The sequence below is a fragment of the Terrapene carolina genome, unplaced genomic scaffold (genome assembly GCF_002925995.2).
Source record: "Terrapene carolina triunguis isolate 2854851 unplaced genomic scaffold, T_m_triunguis-2.0 Scaffold67, whole genome shotgun sequence".
NCBI lineage: Eukaryota > Metazoa > Chordata > Testudines > Emydidae > Terrapene > Terrapene triunguis.
The window spans coordinates 38,202,357-38,214,979 of record NW_020664418.1 but is presented as its reverse complement, the minus strand read 5'-3'; the positions used below and the strand labels follow the sequence as shown (position 1 = coordinate 38,214,979).

At 47.7% G+C, this 12,623-nt stretch overlaps 2 protein-coding genes across 2 annotated transcripts in view; one reads left to right on the top strand and one right to left on the bottom strand.

The window, feature by feature from the left end:
• The window catches only part of MRPL46 (mitochondrial ribosomal protein L46), a 6,209-nt gene extending 1,365 nt beyond the window's left edge, over positions 1–4,844 (bottom strand). Inside the window, exons 1-3 of the mRNA XM_026648557.1 lie at positions 4,632–4,844; positions 3,204–3,396; positions 922–1,095 (exon numbers count right to left, since the gene is read on the bottom strand). Of these exons, the coding sequence (XP_026504342.1) occupies positions 922–1,095; positions 3,204–3,396; positions 4,632–4,826 (562 nt within the window). The 5' untranslated portion in view covers positions 4,827–4,844. The remainder of the gene's footprint in view (positions 1–921; positions 1,096–3,203; positions 3,397–4,631) is intronic.
• Positions 4,845–4,938: 94 nt separating this feature from the next.
• MRPS11 (mitochondrial ribosomal protein S11) lies at positions 4,939–11,635 on the top strand. Its single transcript, XM_024207221.2, has 6 exons — positions 4,939–5,041; positions 6,653–6,775; positions 7,047–7,145; positions 8,392–8,521; positions 10,706–10,771; positions 11,290–11,635. The coding sequence occupies exons 1-6, from the start codon at positions 4,989–4,991 to the stop codon at positions 11,395–11,397; spliced, it is 579 nt and encodes a 192-aa protein (XP_024062989.1). The 5' UTR covers positions 4,939–4,988; the 3' UTR covers positions 11,398–11,635.
• Positions 11,636–12,623: the final 988 nt, after the last annotated feature.

Genomic DNA, 12,623 nt, shown 5'->3' with positions numbered 1-12,623 from the left:
GGCAGGTAAACAAACCGGCCCGGCCCGCCAGGGGCTTTCCCTACACAAGCGGCGACCCCTGTTTGAGAAACCCTGGGATAAGCTTTTCGTGCCAAGAAAGGCTGCTAATGGGCTGTGTGGGGTGGAGACAGAAGCCCTTTCCCCCCACAACAGCACTAGATACCATTCAGGAGCCAGTCCCTGGGGCTGAAACATTGCAGACCCTAAAGCCACATTGAAGAAATCATCGGGCCAGCTCGCTGCAGCTACCAGCAACAACAGAGTCTTACTCTTAGGGTATGTGTACACTTACGCTGGTGTGCAGAGTACAGGCACTGCACACACACACACACACACACAGACACTATAAATGGCAGGGTAGATGGTGAGGCATGGCTTTGGTGAGTAGAGTGCCCTACATGCCTGAACTCCCCGGGTATACACTCTACACAGGCTCTCTACATACTAAGCAGCACCTCCCCTGTCTACGCTGCTATTTTTTAGCAGCTGCAGTGTCCCGCTGCCAAAGTCTCTCTCTGTGGTGCCTAGCTACTTATTGCAGCGATAAGTGTGGACGCAGCCTCCCTTTCACTGCAGCTGCATGTGTGGTACCTGTACTCTCCATGCCACCATAAGTGTAGACATAGCCTTGGGCACCTAGCGCCCCCCGTACAGAGTCAGTACACTATCAGCTGAGCTGGAACGTAGAGCAACTCCCCCTGAAATGGGCAATACCCTGGGCTTCCCATCAACTTTACCCAGACACAACTCTCCTCAAAGACCCCATTGGGTGCAACCCACCCCCTCTGCTGCTACATGTCCTTTCTCTAGCCAATCCCAATGGAGTATAATGGGCTCGTATGCTCATATAACGCAAGTATGAGCAGACAATACACCAGAGAAAGCAATGGGGACAGGAAGGGGTGGCAGCAGATGACTTACCTGAGAGAGTCGCCAAGGCTCTCTCTGCCGTGCTTCGCAATGTCTCTCCAGCCTGCCACTCTGCTTGAGGCAGGAGCCACAACTCTTGGTTGCCAACTTTCTCTTTGACCAGAAGCATCAGGTTCCGATCCAGCTTCCTGTTCAAAGATGTCCGGTCATTGCGCTTATCAGCATCTGCCAAGAGAGAACAGATTCTAGAGATAGATAGTCTCCAAGTGGGATGGGGTCAGCCAGTACCTAGCTCGTCAGAGCCCAAGCCTTCCTCTCTCTCAGACCCCTGACAACAAGGACACATGGAACAATTCCGAGTGATGCTTCTAGGTACAAATGCTTCTTATTTCTTGGGAGAGTGGAATAAACTCCCCCAAGAAATAAGAAACATCACAAACCTCACTACTTTCCACTCCAAGTGCAAGGCACATTTCTTTGACATTGCCTTTTCTAACATAGGCCCATAGTCATAGGTATATTTATTTAAAAAAAAAAAAAAAACCTACCAAAACAAGACATCTGCTCAATATGCAGTGGCAGTCAAAAAAGTTAACTGTGTTAGGAACCATTAAGAAAGAGATAGATAAAACAGAAAATATCATAATGCCACTATATAAACCCATGGTACATCTAGACCAGTGTTTCCCAAACTTGGGACGCCACTTGTGTAGGGAAAGCCCCTGGCGGGCCGGGCCGGTTTGTTTACCTGCCACGTCCGCAGGTCCGGCCGATCGCGGCTCCAGGCCAATGGGAGCTGCTGGAAATGGCGCGGGCTGAGGGACATACTGGCCGCTGCTTCCAGCAGCTCCCATCGGCCTGGAGCAGCGAACCGCGGCCAGTGGGAGTCGCGATTGGCCAGGCCTGCGGACGCGGCAGGTAAACAAACCGGCCCAACCCACCAGGAGCTTTCCCTACACAAGCGGCGTCCCAAGTTTGGGAAACACTGATCTAGACCTTGAATACTCCATTCAGTTCTGGTCACCCCACCTCAAAAAAAGATATATTAGAAATGGAAAAGGTAGAGAGAAGAGCAACAAAAATTATTAGGGGTAATGTAACTTCCATACAAGCAGAAATTAAAAAGACTGGGACTGTTCATCTTAGAAAAGAGACAGCTAAGGGAGGATATGATAGAGGTTTATAAAATCATGAATGGTGTAGGGAAAGTGAATAAGGAAGTGTTATTTACCCCTTCACATAACAAGGACTATAGGGTCACTGGACAAAATTAATAGGCAGGCAGCTTTAAAAACAAAATAATAATAATAATAAAGGAAGCACTTCTTCACACAGTGCACAGTCAACCTATGGAACTCATTGCCATGAGATGTTGTGAAGGCCAAAAGTATAATGGTGTTAAAAAAAAATTAGATAAATTCATGGAGGACAGGTCCATCAACCTATCTGCCAAGATGGTCAGGGACGCAACCCCATGCTCCGGGTACCCCTAAACCTCCAGCTGCCAGAGGCTGGGACTACCCAAAAGGGTATAGAACACTCAAAATTGCACTGTTCTGTTCATTCCCTCTGAAGCATCTGGCACTGGCCAATGTCAGAAGACAGGATACTGGATTAGAACCACCATTGTTCTGATCCAGAATGGCTGTCCTTATGTTCTCAAAACACTCCACTACACATGCTTCTCCCGCTGGGGGGGAGATGAGAGAACAAACAGCATATGATGGATGTTAGTCATGTTACTTAATGCACTACTGGAAGGCCCTCAGATACTATGGTGTCGAGCAAAGTATAAGAACCTATATACAACAGAATAGGTGTCACCTGCGGATCTGGATGGAATCCATTGATTTTCACTCATGTCTCATAAAAGTGAAAGCAGGATTGCACTTGAGATGCTCTTCTTTTAAAAAAAGACCATTTAAAACAAGTAGTTTAAGTCTCTAGTTCAACTTAGTGCCTAATAACTAAGAGTCAACGTTTATGTAGGACCTACATAATTACAACACTAATATTGTGTGCTCTTGTGAACTACAACTGGGAGTCAGTCTGGTCATGGTTTTTCTGATAAGGACAGAATAACCAGTCTCCATACTTTTCTCACAGAAACTTTGAGAGGGGATAAAGGAACAAAATACAGCTCCTTTCACAGACCAGATAACTCATCCTATAATAGCTGAAAGGGGTCAAGGGAGTCCCATGGAAGCTCCCTCTTCCTGAGGGCTCAGCACCCTGCCTCACCTCCACTCCACTGTACCAAAGTCAATCATGTTCAGATAGACCAGAGAGGCCCCATCCCTCTCTTGCTCAGCTGAGATAACTTGGATCAGAACCTGTTATTCGTGGGCCAGCTTTGAACTGTTGGAATTTCTGTTCCCAGGCATCCTCCAGGTCTTGGGCCAACACAGTAGCTTGCACAGAGTCCGCTTCCTCATCATGTATATTGTCTTTCCTCTTCTGTAGCTGCTCCTCTTCCGCCATGCGACGGATCTCATGGTCCGAAAAGTTGCTTTTCTCCACCTCTATCTGGAAAGGACATCATAGAGAATTGTCAAGTATCAGGAGCCTCACTATGGGTCACAGTTACCAGCGCTGTTATCCTAGGTCACACAGAGAGAATAAAGCAATTTTTTATCGCCACAAACAGGGCTTGTGTTGATTTCTTTGTGCTGGAGAATAACTTCTCTGCCCAGAGCATAAGCTCTACCCCAGGAGGTTAAAGTTACACTGTGCAGAGAACACATCCAATATTGAAGACATAAGAAGATGCTAGCCCACTATAAATACAGCTATATGCTCACTACAAAAAATATGTTAGCACAATATTGTAGTCTGGAATCTAAACGCACATAAATCAGGAAATCCAAAAATGGAGAGTTTCACAATAACATGGCCTCAGTGTGACATCCAGCAGATATCACCTTTTAGAACTACAGCCAGGCATTGGAGTCATTACTGCCTCAGAAAGGAGCGTTCTCTTCCCAACAAGTCACCCCCACCACTTGTGGAATCCCATCGCCCACTAGCACATGCGGGGGCATGGAGCTCATGACTCAAAGGACACCCGTAGTGTGCCACTCCCCACAACATCCATACACTAGAACACTCCTCATGGAAGTGCGTCTGACGAAGTGGGTATTCACCCACGAAAGCTTATGCTCCAATACATCTGTTAGTCTTAAAGGTGCCATAGGACTCTCTGTTGCTTTTTACGGATCCAGACTAACACGGCTACCCCTCTGATACTTGACTCCTCATGGAAGCAGAGTCATAGTGCTAGTGCTTAAAGCAAGAAGGGGACACTCTGATTGATCATCTAGGGTGCACATCACAGCGCATGGAACCTCACCCAACAACTCCTGCATCAAAGTGCATAAGCTCCTGGGGCACAGCCTGCGTCTTGCCCCGGTACAGTTACAAAGGGGCATTTTAACCCGGGTTTTAACTTTGTGCTTTGTAAGCTATTCGCATTTTAGATGGGGGACTTCTCCAGGTGGGTCCCAGCCCAGAGGCACAACAAGCTGCTTTCCCGCAGCTCTGACACGCCTGCGCTTGACAAAAGGGGAGCCAGCAGGCTCCTCGGGGGGAAACACAGCATGTGGCCAGCACAGCTCTGGACCAGCTTCAGTGCTAGGGGCTGCGCGGGGGTAGGAGCGGCTCCGATAGGCACAGCAGGATCCAGCCCCGCCGCTGCCTGCGCTCCCCCATCCACTGCACCCCACAAGTACCCCAGGCGGGTCGCCTCCCCCCAACCCCGCTACCTGGTGCACCAGCTGCGCCATCGCCTCCTCCTCCGGGCTCAGGGCCTGCGTGATCCTAGGCAGCCTCTGCAGACACAGCGCACCCACGAGCCGCCACCGGGGCGCGGCCGAGGCACACACCCAACGAGGGCCAAGCGCCCACCTCCATCGCCCCGCGCTACCGTACAACGCCCGCTGCATGGGGGCCGCCATCATTTGTCCTCGAGACCACAATGCACCGCGCCACCGAGCCATCCGGGCGCCGCCATCTTTCCTCCTATAGGCCACAATGCACGGCGCTGACCTTTCCCCTCTCCTGTCGGGTTGGGCCAGTGGCTCCTCGCTCTGGGGCGGGTCGGACGGCAGCGGGGAAGGGCCATGACCCGGGTGCTGGTGGTTGCCTGGCAGCGGTTCTTAGGAGCCAGATTGGGGTAACGAGGAGATGGGGGTATCGGCGGGGGGCGGCCAGGGCGCTGCTCTGCGAGGGACGTGGGGGAGCAGGTTGGGAGTTGCGCTCGGGGCGGCCGGGGCCTTGGGAGTTGCGGGGCAGGGGGGAAGCGGGCGGTTGGGGCCTTGGGAGTTGCGGGGAGGGAGAAGCGGGCGGCCGGGGCCTTGGGAGTTGCGGGGCGGGGCGGAAGCGGGCGGCCGGGGCCTTGGGAATTGCGGGTGGAGCGGGCAGCCTGGGAGTTGCGGAGGGGAAGTGGGGAGCGGGCTGGCGGCCAGGGCGTTGGGAGCTGCGAGAAGCAGGTGGTCAGGGCGTTGAGGTCCCAGCTCTGGGCTGCCCACAATGCCCTGGGGATGGTTTACAGACAGCAGCCGCACTTCGCGTTGGGTTACATTGTGGATTCAGAATGTCTCTGCTCCAAGCAGTGACTCCGCTGTGGGGCTCGTTTGCTGCTCTCATCTTTCTTGGTTCCAGAGCCAGATTGCTCAGAGCGCAAATAAAAACATTTGTTTTGCCATCAGCCCTGCAGACTCAGGCTAGTCTCCCTCTGGTTGGGTATGGTAATCAGTAATAAAGATTCTGTTCCCCAGGGATACCAGTGCAATCACACTGTCTTCATGTTCTGCTCCTATATACAGCCTTTTGGCCCTGTCATTGCAGCTCAGTTCACCCTTGTATAGACAAAGCATGAGGTGCAATAGAAACCTGTTCACTCTCCAACTAATGAAACGTATGTAGCTACTGAAGTCAACAGCTCTGATTGATACACACGGGAAGGGCTCTGCTGGGTAGGAAGAGATTGTGTAGGGTACAACTAGCTAAATTATTAAAGCTACATGTGTTTAACAAGCGCCCTCCTTCCCAACTCTACCTGTAACAAGGTCATACTGTGATGTTGTTGATGCTGTTTCCATGTCAACCGATGACCTTGTGCAGGATCTAGGCACAATAGAGAAATCCAGGGCTTGAGGTACAGGCTCTTAGGGTATAGCATAGGCTTGGCAGGAAATGATTTGGCAAGGCTACTGTTTTATTGATGAACAGTCTTATTTTCAAACTTGCTCCTAGTTAAGTGCCTCTTCAGAATGTATGTTGTCAAGATACAAATGAAATTAGACAGACACCTAAAATCCCCTCCTCTGTGCTACTAAAAGGATTATACAGAATACCTCACAGTGCTCATTTCAGTGTTCGTTTGCTCCTCCCTAGATCCTGGCTAATGAATTTAGCCAAGTCCCTGTCCATTTCTTGTGCACTGCCAGCATGTTGTCTGAGTTTATTTTTATTGTGAAAACGCCTCCTCAGTTTTGCCCAACTGTTTGTTTTGATAAAAAACTGGAATGTGGAGGCCTGACAATGTCCCTTTGAAAAAGTGATGTTCCTGGGGTGGTTACTATTTGATTCATCAAGGTGACTGGGGAACCCTGAGGGTGGTGATGACTGCTTGAGTTAGTCCTGCAGTCAGCAAATAGCTTTGGTTGTTTCCTGTGCGAAAATATGCTATGGGAGGTCTTATGTGAGGGTGGCAAAAGATAATGTAAAAGACTATTGTGTAGCTGTGAAATCCTAATCTATTTCTCCCACTTCTTTTACCTAGTGGTTACAATGTTGCCTTGTGTCGTGGCATACACACAGGTTCCCAGAGGTTGCAGGGACAAATGGAGAATACAGAAAGTGTTGCACCTGAGGTAACAGCAAACAAAAGCAAGAGTGACTTCAGGTGAGGCATCCTGTATGGCTCCAAACCAAGCTGTGGTGTAAAGTCTCTTCATTTGTCTCTCATCGGGGGTAAATCACCTCAAGCATCTTTCAGGAAAGTAAGGAAAACAAGTGACTTGAAACAATCACAAACACAGTTCATATAAGAAGTTCTGAGCTTCGTTTGGCAGCATTTGATCCACATTTTTCCCAAATTCCAAAACTGTATTAAAAATTACCATTGCGTGTTAGTGATATTGCATGTATTTGATTCCTCTTATTTTACTTTTCAGCCTTTTCCCCCCAGTACCAGGACAAGGAAGTTCCTTAACTTGGGGTGGAAAAAAATATGAAGATATCCCAATAGCTCACATCAAAGCTACGTACAACAAGTAAGACACAAACTTCTCGGTGTACAGGTCCCATGTAAAAGGGCCTGCAGCAGTACTGCTTTATGCTGAGAACACACAAGCTAAGCAACTGGGCCCTGATCTTGGCTAGATGGGAGGCCTCTATGGAAAAGTCTGGGAAGTAGTGTTGGCTACTCAGGAGACTTTCTTATGAGTCAGTACTGAAGCAGTACTTCAGTGCAGTGCTGGAGGTGCCATCTGTAATGGGAAATGCAAGACCAAGGCCATTAACTCATAGTGCCTTTCACAAGAGCAAGGCTGTTGATCGCATGTTTTGATCAAATTCCAGTATGGGTAATTATATCTTGTCCCCCCTAAATTCCACAGGCAGTTTTAACAGGATACAGGAATCTTATCATTTCCTGTCCTACATTGTTGCAGTATTGCTGTACAGCTGTTGAACAGCTGCCATGTTGTTCACCAGAGGTGGCTGCATTTCAGTGGTGACCCCTAATGAGACATAATTTATAATTCTGTAAAGCTCTCTGAAGCTTAAAAAAGGTGTTCTATACATTTTAAAATAAGCAGAGGTGGTGAATCATACTCACGTAGTGGGAAAGTGGGTCTGGAAAGGTGAAACCCCATCTGAGCAATTTCTAGCAGGAGTACATTACCTCAAAAGACAGTGTACTCTAATTCTGCCACTCTAGCATGACACTTAAGACAAACCAGGGCTGCTGCAGAGCTTTCTACCATTGCCTAGAGCAGTGGCTCTCAACCTTTCCAAACTACTGTACCCTTTTCAGGAGTCTGATTTCTCTTGCGTACCCCCAAGTTTCACCTCACTTAAAAACTACTTGCTCACACACTCAGGCATAAAAATACAAAAGTGTCAGCACACTATTACTGAAAAATTGCTGACTTTCTCATTTTTACTATATAATTATAAAATAAATCAATTAGAATATAAATATTGTACTTACAGTTCAGTTTATAATCTATAGACCAGTATAAACAAGTCATTGTCTGTATAAAATTTTAGTTTGTACTGACTTCGCTAGTGCTTTTTATGTAGCCTGTTGTAAAACTAGGCAAATACCTAGATGAGTTGATGTATCCTCTGGAAGACCTCTGCATACCCCTGGTTGAGAACCACTGGCCTAGAGTGAAGTAGTGTTGAGGTATGGGGCGGGGGGGCCCTCAGGACGGCCTTGAAGATAATCCGAGCAAGAAAAGATGGGAGAATTACTTTCTTATAGCTTCTTACTCCCCTTTTTCTCATCCCCAGCACCCACATCCAGGTCATCAGTCCTGACAACTTGCCATTTGCCCGTACGTCCTGTGGCACAGAAGGATTCAGAAATGCCAAGAAGGCCACTGCCATTGCAGCACAGACTGCAGGCATCGCAGCAGCAGCGGTGAGTCTGGTCTGGTCATTCTGCTTGTTGAGGCTAATCTTGCTGAGCTCAGAGGAGGAATGCTAGCAATGGAGTGATTGCCAACAGAATGCATTTGTGGATGGGCTCTGAAGTTCTGCCTCCTTCTCCCATTTCTATCTTCTGTTGGAGGAGAGAAGTAAAGTCTGCCAATTCCTGTGTGTCTGAGCAGTACACCTCGTTTACACATTGCTGCCCTTGTTTCCTTTGAGAGGGGGGCATGGTGAGCATCTCAACCTGGATAAACTGTATGTGAAATGAGAGCTTTAAATGCACATGTGGTGGCTTTAGTGGCCTGTAATGAAGAAATGTAAGTTGCTTCCTATCCTTTTTTGGCTCCAGTTTGGACAGCGTCGTAGTTTAAACCATTGGTCTGAATGTTAAGCAGCACATTTCATTTGACTGTTAAGCCCAGATGGAAACCGGTTACTCAGCTGTGACTTCCCTTCCACATATCGATGCTGTCATAAGCAGTGTCGCTCATTGGTAAAATGGCAGCTGCTGTTGTGAGAGACAGAGCTTCCATTTCAGTTATAGCTTAAAAGGGTAAGAAATTCATGTTACCTTGTGCAGAGTTGTGGCTCTGACTTGAGAGCCGCTTTTGCTCAGATGGTCTCACTTAAAACATGGACCATTTATTTTCAAAAGCCAAATAAGGGGAAATGAAATCTAGGCACAAACCTAGCAGGTGTGAGGGGCAGGAAGGAATTGCTGTGTTGAGCATTATCCCATGAGCAGCACTGCACAGTTGGCCCAGTGAAGTCTCAGCTATAAGCTTTTGTTGGAGGCAGAATACCACACCAAAGACCTGAGCCATTCTGGCAACCCTTCATTCCTAAAAGAGCATGGTCAGACTTTGAGAATATGAGCACATGTAGTTACCAGTTGCACACAGACTTTAATATCTGGGTCTAGTGTAAGTGTTTCTAAAAGAACCTAAGTTTGTGCATGATGCGTGGGGGAAGATGAGACTACCTGTGTCTTGGACTCCAGCAGTGCAGAATGAGGCACAATGAGAATGAAAACCTATTTTCCCCATTCTGAACTGGATAGAACTCACTCTAGTTAACCCTTTAGCCTCTGGAGTTTTCTTTCCCATTGTGGGAAGAACAATGTGTTGTGATTGGTTTAGATGAATAAGAACCATTTCCAGCACTAATCTCATGCATCAGGGACAGATTCTTAGAATACAGGTGCACTGATGCATTGTTACCCCTCACAAACAGCCAGTGTCAGAAATTAGCCTCTATCCCTGTATCCTGTATCCATTCTATACTGGGAATTTACATTGGCATAGTTCTCAAGTGTGAAAAATCCACACCCAAGAGATGTAGTTATGCCGTTTGAACTCCCGATATAGATGGGTGCTAGTTGTCAGAAGAATTCTTCCGTCAATCCAGTTTCTGCCTCGGGGAGGTAGATTACCTACACCAGTGGGAGAACCCCTCCTGTCAGGCCTGGTCTACACTAGGAAATTGTCTGTATTACTACGTTGCTAAGGAGTGTGAAAAATCCATACCCCTGAACAATGCAGTTAAATCAACCTAACCTCCTGAGGAGGTGGAGTACCGACACCAGCGGGGGAAGCCCTCCTGTCGATGTAGATAGTGTCTTCATTGAAGTGCTTCAGTGCAGCTGCAGTGTTTTAAGTGTAGACAAGCCCTGAAGTTCTGGGGCTATATCATTTTAAGTGTAAACATACCTCCAGACAACTTTTAACCTGCACCCTCAGGGAGGGTTAGAGATCTTCACTAGATGGCAGTGCTGCGCCACATTAGGAGAAACCAGTAAGATTTGTTGATTTGAAGTTCTTTTAGGCCCTCCCTAATTTGGTCACCTACCAGCCTTAAAAGGACACATCATCTGCTGCCTCAACTCATGACCCAAGACCGCTTCCCTTCTCCGCTCCCCTTTCCTCTTTGTACATAATGTTGTGCTGAATGTGTCCCTGGCCATGCATTTCCTATCCTTCCCCAAATCCCTGGCTTTGGCCATATGATCTCCATGTTTATCTCCCCGGAACCATCCTTGATTCTCTTTCTTTCTGTCTGATGAAGCTTGTGATAGTGGATGAAAGGGATTAATCCAGAGAGATTGATACTAGCAGCGATAGATACCTTTTGACCTGCCTGCCCCTCATCACTGAAAGCACTTTTCTCCCCACAGAAAGCCTGCGGGAAGGGTGTGTCCCATGTGCGAGTGGTGGTGAAAGGTCTGGGCCCTGGGCGTATGGTAAGTGCCTAAGATTCCTCTTCACTGGCATCATGAGCCCTCATCTATTTGTTCCTTTCTCTGAGGGCTGCAGGGTTTTTTATTCAGGCCTATGGAATTATGATGCCTGTTAACCTTTTCTGAAATTGCTATGAAGGACAGAGGGGCTGCAGGGAATTTACTGTTTTGTCACCCCAAAACATTAATCGCAAAAAGAAAAAAGAAAAAAAAGTCCTCCTGGTGAGATACTAGAATAATTTTGTGTAAGGGACTGAGCGAAAGCCAAATTGCTTACGTCACTTCAAACTAGAGTAGCAAATCAATGGAGAATACATTGTAAGAAACAATCCTGCCCTAGCCAGGAGGAATGGACCATCTGGGACCAAACAGGGCTTCCTGATTGTTAAGACTATTGCAAAGAGATGTTGATTGCCCTGTTCCAGACTGCCTCCTCAAAGATCTTTCACTTTTCTGCCAGTCTGTGCTGATTGTGCAATGGTGCAGCATGCGGTCTAATGTCCACTCTCTTGCTCTTTCAGTTTGCCATCAAGGGGTTGACCATGGGGGGTTTGGAGGTCATCTCCATCACAGACAATACCCCAATTCCACACAACGGCTGCCGTCCTCGGAAGGCACGAAGACTCTGAGAGGGGAGTGGAAGGGAGACACCGTGTACAGTATCAGTTTGGTGCACTGTGAACTGGTTTTGAATTTTGCCTTTGATGGATCTTGGCAGGACGTGTTCCTTGGAAGCCTTTCCTAGGAGAAACTTAGAGAATGGACACAACCCTGGTCTTTAGCCTAGTGGTTGAAGCAAGCCTGTATTTACTTTCTGAGTAGGAAGCCTTGTCTGTAAAGTTAATAAATTAAAATGTTTTAGTCTTAGTGATGGCCACGTTTACTGGCTTTCTGGAAGCATTTTGGATTATTCTTCTATCAACTGCTGCTTTCCTCCTGTCACTGCTACTATATGTGGCTCTTGACAAATCCAGGTGCTGCCACTCTTGTCATTAGGAAGGGGCCCTCTTGCAATGAATGGCAGATTTTTCTCGTCTCCCTTTTATCCAAACACAGAGATTTGGGAGCTGGAAGTGGAGAACCTCTTCTCCCCATCTAGCTTACAAAGTGTGGTGTTCCCACCAGAGGCCCGAGCCCAGCACTGCTATGCGAGAGGGGTGCAGAACAGCCAGCTCCTCCAGCTGCGCTGAGTGGAGGAGTCTGAAGTCATTGCTGTTATAGGTTGGTTTTGTTGCTTCATTTTGCCTTAGCTGCAATTGTCTTATTGGTGGTATTTACTAATAGAAAGCCCCAGTTCTACTGAAGCAGGAATCTTGCCAGCTTTGAGCTACGGCATCATTGCTGTGACTGTACCAACTCCATGCATAGCTAGCACTGTGAAATGCACATACAGTAGCTGGTACATTTTTTCCACCTGTTACTGCATGCAGTATTTTCAGTCCTGTCTCTCTCATGCCAACTGCATCTGCTGTGCCAGGGCTCAAAGGGAGAGGGTAAGTATGGGATTAGAAGTCCTGAAGAACAACCAAATGCTGCCCAAGAGATTTAAAATGTCCTTGGCTAGAGGCAGGCATAAGCCAGGACCTATGTGCTTGGAATGTACCTGCTATTTGCTGCCACCTATTTCAGCTCCACCCAAGGAGAGAGTCTCATAGGCTAAGGGCTCTCTGGAGTGCGAAAGAGGGGTGGTAACTCTAGCAACTGACGGTGTCTCTTCCTGGCTGAGGGAAGTTTGCTGATTAGCCACCTCCAGCTCAAGGAGGAGACCAAGAGGAACAGAAAGAAGCATTGGTTACATGTCCCAAACACCGGGCAAGTACTTCACCTCTATCAGGGATGTTAATGAGCATAGATT